Source organism: Chrysochloris asiatica, unplaced genomic scaffold, assembly GCF_000296735.1.
Source record: "Chrysochloris asiatica unplaced genomic scaffold, ChrAsi1.0 scaffold00480, whole genome shotgun sequence".
NCBI classification, from domain to species: domain Eukaryota; kingdom Metazoa; phylum Chordata; class Mammalia; order Afrosoricida; family Chrysochloridae; genus Chrysochloris; species Chrysochloris asiatica.
This window is the reverse complement of record NW_006408998.1, coordinates 330,961-339,778: the sequence shown is the minus strand read 5'-3', so window position 1 is coordinate 339,778 and position 8,818 is coordinate 330,961. Positions and strand designations below refer to the sequence as shown.

Sequence of the window (8,818 nt, the reverse complement as noted above, 5' to 3'; positions counted from 1 at the left end):
AGATAAAGATGAACATTATCTCATGATTAAAGGGACAATTGATAAAGATGACATAAACATAATAAATATCTTTGTTCAAAATGAAAGATTTCAAAACATGTAAAGCAAATTCTAATAGATTTGAGGGGAACAAAAAGACAAATCTACAAGTCCTCTTCACTTTCAACAGCATGTTAATATACCACTTTCAAAAATGGATAGAACAACAGAAAGAGACTCAAAAAAGACACAAGGTAGTAAACAACACAATCAGCCAAGTGGACCTCATAGATGTGTACAGAGCAGCCAACCCAACAACAGTACAATACACATTCTTTTCTAGTGTGCATGCATCATTCTATAGAATTGACCATGTGATATGTCACAAAATGAGCCTCCATAAATTTACAAACATTAAAATACTACAAAGCATCTTCTCAGACCACAATGCTATATCAAATTAGAAATCAACAATAGTAAGACCAAGGAAATAAAGTCAGCTACATGGAAACTGAATAACAACACCGTGCTGAAAAGTGACTAGGTAGTAGAAGAAGTAAAATGTGAACACACAAAGTTCTCAAAAACATTTGAGAATGAAAACACAACCTACCAAAACCTTGTGGACATGGCACAATAGTGCTGAGAGGACAGTTTATTGCAATAATTGCACAAATCCAACAATAAGAAAGAAACAAAACCGATACATTAACACAACATCTCCAACAACTAGAAACAAACCAGCTAAGTAAATCTACAGTCAACAGAAGAAAGGTAGTAATAAAGTTTAAAGCAGAAATAATCAAGATAGAAAACAGAAAAAAACTATATCAACAGCACAAGAAGCTGGTTCTTTGAAAGAATTAATAAAATTGACAAATCATTGGCAAACTTAGCAAAAGAAAAGAGAAAGAATAAACAAATGACATGTATAAGAAATCACATGGATGATGTCACAAGAGAACCAATAGCAATAAAAAGGATAATAATAGAATATTATGAAGAGTTGTACTCCAAAAATTAAACTAGAGCAGATGGATACATTTTTAGACAACCAGGACCTACCTAAACTTACACTGAGTCAAGTAAAAATTGAAAAAGATCCATAACATAGTAAGAAGTTGACCAGGTCATCAAAAAAACTCCCAAACAAAAAAAGTCCAGGACCAGATGACTTCACTGGTGAGTTTTACCGAACATTCAGGGAAGAGCAGTCAACAATTCTACTCAAATTATTTCAAAATATAGAAAAGAATGGAAAATTTCTGAATATATTCTATGACACAAACATAACCCTCATACCAAAACCAGGGAAGGTTATCAATAATAAAGAAAATTATAGTCAAATATCCCTCATTAACATACATGCAGAAATTCTCACCACAGTCCTAGGAAACAGAATTCAACAGCACATCAAAAAAAATAATACATCATGATCAAGTGGGATTCATACCAGTGTTGCAAGGATGGTTCAACATTAGAAAAATAATCAATTATAATACAACAAAAAGGAAAAGAATCACATGATCAATCTGCATTGATTAATGCAGAAAAGGCTTGGCTGTAAAGAGGGCATCTTGCTCTAAAGAGTGGACACCTCATCTGAGTAACAGCAAATGGGAATCTCAAAGGTTGAAGTCAATCCCAATGGGGGGGGAAAAAAAATGATAAAGGAAATGAGGGTGAATTGATACAATTTGATGAACTTAACTTATACTCATGGATGTAGTAGCTCAAAATCTCAACAGAGAGGGAAAGAGTCTTCATGTCAAGTATCAATCCTATTCCCTCTGTATACAGGGTACATAGGGATGGACAACTTAGACATTGTGTACCTAAAATAAGTGGGCAATAAAGACACGAAGTTACTGGCTTACAAGTTTTCAAAAGGGAGTTTAGTTTAAGAGTGTGCAGGGGCAGATAGGGTTCCTAATGGATAGTTTTCATCTTTTCCAGACAGGTCAGTTGAAAAGAGATGGGGATAAGATTCTTATGAGTCAATAGTGAGTAACTGTTATCATGTCTAATTGCAACTGTCACAATTGTAAAGGTAAAAGTTTTGTAACAAAAGCTGGGGAGTAGTTAATTGTACAGTCTAGAAACAGAGGAGCCTAAGGCCATCAAGGGAGAAGATCACAAGTGGAATATAGGACCCTATTTAGAGAAGCAGGGACACCAGCAATCGAGGTAGAGTTGAGGACATTGATAGAGGGAGCAGATGAGGATTCTGGACTTAGGGAAAGAGAAAGACTGTGTGCTGGCAGCCAGGAGGCAGGCTTGCAGAATGTGCCCTTTCGTTGTTTAAATGATTATATATTCCTTAGTGTTTTTCTGTACACCCCCCAAAACAAAACAAAACAAAAATAAAAACCAGATGGAATAGAAGCAAACACTGTTGAATGATTACACACAGAGAAAACTGTAATCATTGAAATGAAACAATGAGTGTGAATCTGATGTTCTCATTGGTGATCTTCTGAAATGGTACAAAAATGAAAACATTATGGAGCACAGTTCTAACATAAAAATGCTTGGGAAGTGACACCAGAGCAACTCTTACTGGAATTAGTATTACTTACTGTACCACTGGATGGCATAATATTCTAGAACTCTCTTTAGCATCATATATATATGGGATCCTCAAATAAAAAAGGAGGTATATTAGCAGAGGTCCTGTGTATTCAGCCAGAAATACCTGAAAATAAGAAAATAATTTATATTAAACAATATATTTAGCTTTTTAAATACTATCAAGTTTTAAGTAGCATATACTTTACTTAAAATAGTAATAATGTCCACAGAATTAGCTTACTACTTGAACTGGCATCAATGAACACATTAATCCACTGTTTGTATCAGGCTTCAAAGAGTAACATATATTCATTCAACAGCTACTGTAGGACTAGAGGATATTGTAATAAAGAAAATGAATAAGATCTTGGCTCTTACTATGTTAAACATGTTTTTGAATCATATTACTATTTCTATAAACTTGTGTGTGTATGAGAGAGAGAGAGAGAAAGGAGCCAATTCGTGAAATTAAAGTGCACAGAGGGAGTAAAGAATCCAGCCAGGGTGCCTCCACCCTTGCTGGTCCCATGACCACTGGAGCCCCAGAGTATGGTGTACCCTCCCTTACCTGGAGGGCTTTACATAGACCAGGCCCCAGTCTGGCATCAGAGGTCCTGGAGTCTAAGGTGGACAGGAGTCTGAGAAGTAGGAGAAGTAAGAATGCTGTAGAGCTATTCTGCTGAGATTTACTGGACAGGTCCCTTCCTGTGGTGTTAAACTTTTTCACATGACATTCAACAGAGACCTGGTGGTCAGGTGTATTTAATAGGGTTCATAATCTGTTAGCTTGGTCATGGCAGGTCACTGCTCCTTGGTGTGCATCCTAGCAGCCTGAATATTTATGAAGATCTACATAATTGCCAGGAAATAGGGGAATTGGCCAGCTCAGCAAAGATGTAGCCGACTTACCATATGGTAATGGGCATAGAGTATAGCTTGGCTATAAAGAGGACATCTGGCTCTAAAGAGTGACCACCTCAGCTGAGTAACAGCAAACAGAGATCCCAAAGGTTGAAGCCAATCCCAAACCTGCCAATTGCAACTCCACATTCCTATTTATGAGCATGTTCTGGGGCTTCAGGTTCCTATGCAACACATTTAGGCTATGACAGAATTCCAGGTCTTCTAGCAGATGGAAAGGAATGACTTCACAATTTCAGGGTCCAGGTCACCACTGTAGCTGTAAAAATACTTGTTCAGGTCCTGGTCACAGAACTCAAAATTCAAGGCAAACTTCTTGTCTAGAATCCCGCCAAGGTGCCTCCACCATGATGTCGTGGAAACTGACAATGTTCATGTATTTCAGCTCTTTGAGTAGGCAGATTTCCTGATGTGCAGAACTTTGTACTCCCTCATCATCATTATCTTCACTCACCGATTTCAGAGCTATGATCATGAGTGTCTTGGTTTTTGGCTCTGAATACAGTTCCATAGGTACTTTCTCCAATCTTCTCCATTATCTTATATTTCTGCATTCCTGCAGCCACGGGGAACACAGCAAGTTCTATCTATAACACTCCCCTATTTCCATAAACTTTTTTTCCTCAACTTTTCAATGTTTTGAAATTCAATTGATATTTATTGAACATGTTATTTTAAAAGAATTATTGTTGCTGTTGTTGTTAAATGCTGTTGAGTCTGTTTCTACTCATAGCGACCCTGCAAAGGGTTACAGTGAGCAGCGAGTGGGTTTGAATTGCCAACCTTGTGGTTTGAAGTCCAGTACTGATCCTATAGCAGGAATCTGTTTTTATTTTGGTAGTGAGGGACAATGTATTATGGTAAATATCAAGTGGTCTTCCTTGGAGGAATCAGTTGAGATTTTAAGAGAATAAAGTATGAACAGTTAAAGTAAAAATAAATATTAAACCTGTTATATTAATTTCTACATAATAATAAAATAAGTTTTATTGACTATCTAACTTGTTGTAAACATACTGCTTTTCTATATCTCCCTCCCAATATATGTACCATCTTCTATATATATGAACTATCTCTGTTACTGGATGGGATGAGCTACAGTACTGTGTTTCCTTTCTATGTCAGTGTTACTGTGGCTATAACATATTTGACTTTGATCCAAAGGAATGTAGTTTGTTATCTGTGTTAAAAAGATTATATTTTGATTCTAATGAGTCCAAGAGGGTAGTTAAAGTATTAGATTTTTTAATCTGGATCTGGTGACTGGAAAATTACATGAATGGATGAAGAGAGACATCTGACCTATAAAGAAAAATTTAAAGATTTGAAAAAATGATAATAAAAACTATGTGATTTCAAAAAGAAAATTGGCAGATTCATTTTCTGATCACTTTCTGAATCTGGTGACTGTCCGTCATTTTGTGTTGTTTTGAAGCTATTCTACACTAAAGGCACTCTAGAGATTTCAGAGTGAGGAAAACAATTTATATTCCAACGTTCAAAGAGAAGTCAGGTACCACTGAATATGACAATGATAAATTTGACTGTCTTCATACTTTGCTTTGCCTTGGATAATTTGCTGGAAAACCTTGTAGCTGCACATGTTTTTTGAAAGCACATTTATATGCCCATTAATTATAAATCCTGTTCTTAAGTCTGGTAAGTATTTTATGTGTGCATGTAGCTAAAAAGCATGATATTTATGAACAGTTTTACATATACATATGTTGTTGTTGTTAGGTGTCATCCAGTTAGTTCTGACCCATAGCTATCCTATGCACAAGAGAATTAAATATTTCCTGGTCTTGCTATATCCTTACAATTGTTATTCTTAAGCCCATTTTTCCTGCCAATTGCATCAATCCATCTCATTGAGGGTCTTCCTCTTTTCTAATGACCCTCCACTTCATCTAATATAATGTCATTCTTCAGAGAATGGTCTCTCCAGAAAACATTAAAAAATGAGAGACAGTATCTCGTTCTCCTTGTTTCTAAGGAGCATTCTGATTGTACAAGATAACTATGTGTGTTCTTCTGGAAGTCCAGGATTCTTTCAATATTCTTCACCGACAGTAACTTCTTATTTGGTCTTCCTTATTCATTGCTTAACTTTTACATATATATGAGGCAATTGAAAATACCATATCTTGGGGCAGGAACACCTTAGTCCTCAAAGTGACATCATTGATTTGAACACTTTACAGAGCTCTTTTGCAGCAGATTTGCCTACTGCAATACATCAATTGATTTATTGACTTGTGCTTCCATGAACATGGATTGTGGATCCAAGCAAAATGAAGTCTGTCACAACTTCAGTCTTTTCTCCATTTAGAATGGTTTTCATTTTCTTTTCACTAAGGTGCAATTCATACTGATGATTGTATTCCTTGATATGCATCAATATTTAAAGTTCTGTTTGCTTCTGGCAAGCAAGATTGTGTCATCTGGATATCTTAGATTGTTAGTGAGTCTACATCCAAGCCTGATGCCATGTTTTTCTTTATATAATTCAGTTTCTCAGATTAATTGTTCAACATAGACATTGAAAAAATATGGTATAAAGATACAATAAGCTTGAAACCCTGGATGTTCTCTGTCAATTTATGTTTGCAAATCTTTTTGCATTATCTTTAGTAAAACTTTACTTGCATATCTTCCAGTCAGTTGGCCAACTAGTTGACTTCCAAATTTCTTGACATAGATGAGTGAGTGCCTCCAGTACCTCATGAATTTGTTGAAGATTACAATTTGCATTCCATGAATTCCTGGAGCCATGTTGATTGCCAATGCCTTCAATGTACCTTGGACTTCTTCATTCAGTGTTATTGGATTTGATCATATGCTACTTCTTGAAATAGTTAAACATCGACCATTTCTTTTTGGTACAGTGACTCTGTCTATTCCTTCCATCTTCCTTTCAAACTTTCTGCATTTTTAAATATTTTGCTCATAGAATCCTTCAATACCACAAGTCAAGGCTTGAAATGTTTCTTTGGTTCCCTCAAACTAAGAAATGCTGAGTGTTCCCCTCTCTTTCTGTTTTTCTAACTCCAGTTATTTGTACATCTCCTTACAGTATTTGATGTTGTCTTCTCAAACTGTTTGAAAAAGTCTGTTTAATTCTTGTATTGCCTCACTTCTTCCATTTGCTTTAACATGTCTAAGCTAGAGAGCAAGTTTCAGAGTCTCTTGTGACATACATTTGAGTCTTTTCCTCTTGTCTTCTTAATGGCCTTTTGCTTTCTTCCTGTATAATGTTCTTGATGTCATGTCAGAACTCTTTTGGTATTCAGTCTTCAGAGTCTAATGCATCAAATCTGTTCTTCAGATGATCATCTCTAAATTCAGATGGGATATATTCAAGGTCATATTTTGACTTTCATGGATTTGTTATAATATTTTTCAGTTTCAGCCTGAATTTGCATATGAGCAACTGATGGTCTGTTCCACAGTCTGCCCCTGGCCTAGTTTTGACTGATGATATGGAGTTTTTCCAGTCTTTTCTTTCTGTATATTCCACATGTTGAAGAAATTTAGTTTTTGTGCATTCCAGCTGATGAAGTCCAGGTGCATAGTTATCTTTTATGTAGTTTAAAAAAGGTATTTACGGTATTAACAATGAAAAAGTCATTGGTTTTGCAAAATTCTATCATGCCCTCTCCCACAGCATTTCTATCATCAAGGCCATATTTTGTAACTTTCCTCTTTGTTTCCGACCTTTGTTTTCCAATCATCAGTACAACTTGATCACATGTTTGATCAATTTCAAATTACAGAAGCTGGTGGAATCCTTCAATTTTATCATCACTGGCTTTTATGGTTGTTGCATAAATTTGAATAGTGGTATTAACTAGTCTTCCTTGTTGGCAAATGGATATTATCCTATCACAGACAGCAGTTCTTTTTGATGATGAATATCACACCACTCCTCTTCAATTTGTCATTCCTGGCATACTAAGCCATTTAATTGTCAGATTCAAAATGTCCAATACCAGTCCATTTCAGCTCACTAATACCTAGGGTATCAATGTTTATGTGCTTCATTTCATTTTTGATAATTTCCTATTTTCCTAGATTTATACATTATGCTTTCTGTGTTCTGATTTTTAATGGATGTTGCAGTTGTTTTTCTTCATTTTGAGTTGTGCCCCATGAGCAAATGAAGGTCCCGAGGGCTTTACTCCATTAGGGCCATCACTGTCAACTTTATTTCTAGGAGTCAGCTCTTCTCCAGTCACATTTTGAGTGGCTTCTAACCTGAGGGGCTCATCTTCTGGCACTATATCTGAGAATATTCTAGCACTCTTAATCATGTGTCAATAGTCAATATTCTTGTGTTGACAATGTTCTATTGCTTTTCATAATGCTTTCTCTGACTAAATATTCCAAAGTAGTTTGTCTCTTCTTATTCCTAATCTGTCTTCATCCATAAACTTGCTGAACCTGGTGACCTTGCTGGTATTTAAATTATCTGTGGCACAGCTTCCAGAGTCATAGCAACTTGAAAATCACCACAGTACAAAAAATTGAATAATAAGTGGTGTATAATACAGTCAACTTGTATAGTTGCTGTTTATGTTGCTAAAAATGAATGTCATTGGTCTTACAAAATAAGTCATTGTTTCAATGAATTAATCATTGGTCTTACAATGAACACTTTAAAGAAGTCTTGTACAGCAAATTAGCCTAATAAAATATGCTGTTTTATTTCTTGCCTGCTGCTTCCTTGAGTGTTGATGGTTGAGCTGAGGCAAATGACATCTTTGAAAACTTCAGTCTTTTCTCCATTTATCTTTATGTAATTTATTGGCCCAGTGGTGAGGAATTTTCCTCAATATCATCAAAGTCATAATTTTCAACTACTGATCTCTCCTCTTTGCTACCAGCTTTCTTGTTCTAATCACCAAGAATTATCAATGCATCTTGATTATATATTTGAACAATTTCAGACTGAAGAAATTGATAATTATTCAATTTCATCATATTTGGTTCTATAATTAGGTGCATAAATTTGAGTAATAGTGATATTAACTGGTCTCCCTTAAAGGCATATGGATATTTTCCTATCAGAGAAGGCACTTTCCTTTAGGACAGATCTTGAAATGCTCTTTTTGATGATGCAATAGCATTCATCTTGAATTTGGTTTTCCAGAAGAGTAAGCCATATGTTTGTCAGATTCAACATGGAACATACCTGTTCATTTCAGCATATTGATGCTTAAACTATTGATCTTTATTGGTTCAATTTCATTTTTGACCAGTTCCAATTTTCTTAGATTCATACTTTCTGTATTTCACGTTCCAAATATTAATGAATATTAGCAATTTTTTTCTCATTTTACATTGT

General features: G+C 35.3%; 1 protein-coding gene and 1 pseudogene across 1 annotated transcript in view; both read right to left on the bottom strand.

The window, feature by feature from the left end:
• TECRL (trans-2,3-enoyl-CoA reductase-like) overlaps window positions 1-8,818 on the bottom strand; it is a 256,411-nt gene that overhangs the window by 74,121 nt on the left and 173,472 nt on the right. Inside the window, exon 5 of the mRNA XM_006877321.1 lies at window positions 2,559-2,674. Within this exon, the coding sequence (XP_006877383.1) occupies window positions 2,559-2,674 (116 nt within the window). The remainder of the gene's footprint in view (window positions 1-2,558; window positions 2,675-8,818) is intronic.
• On the bottom strand, window positions 3,274-4,025 carry LOC102833513 (annotated as a pseudogene).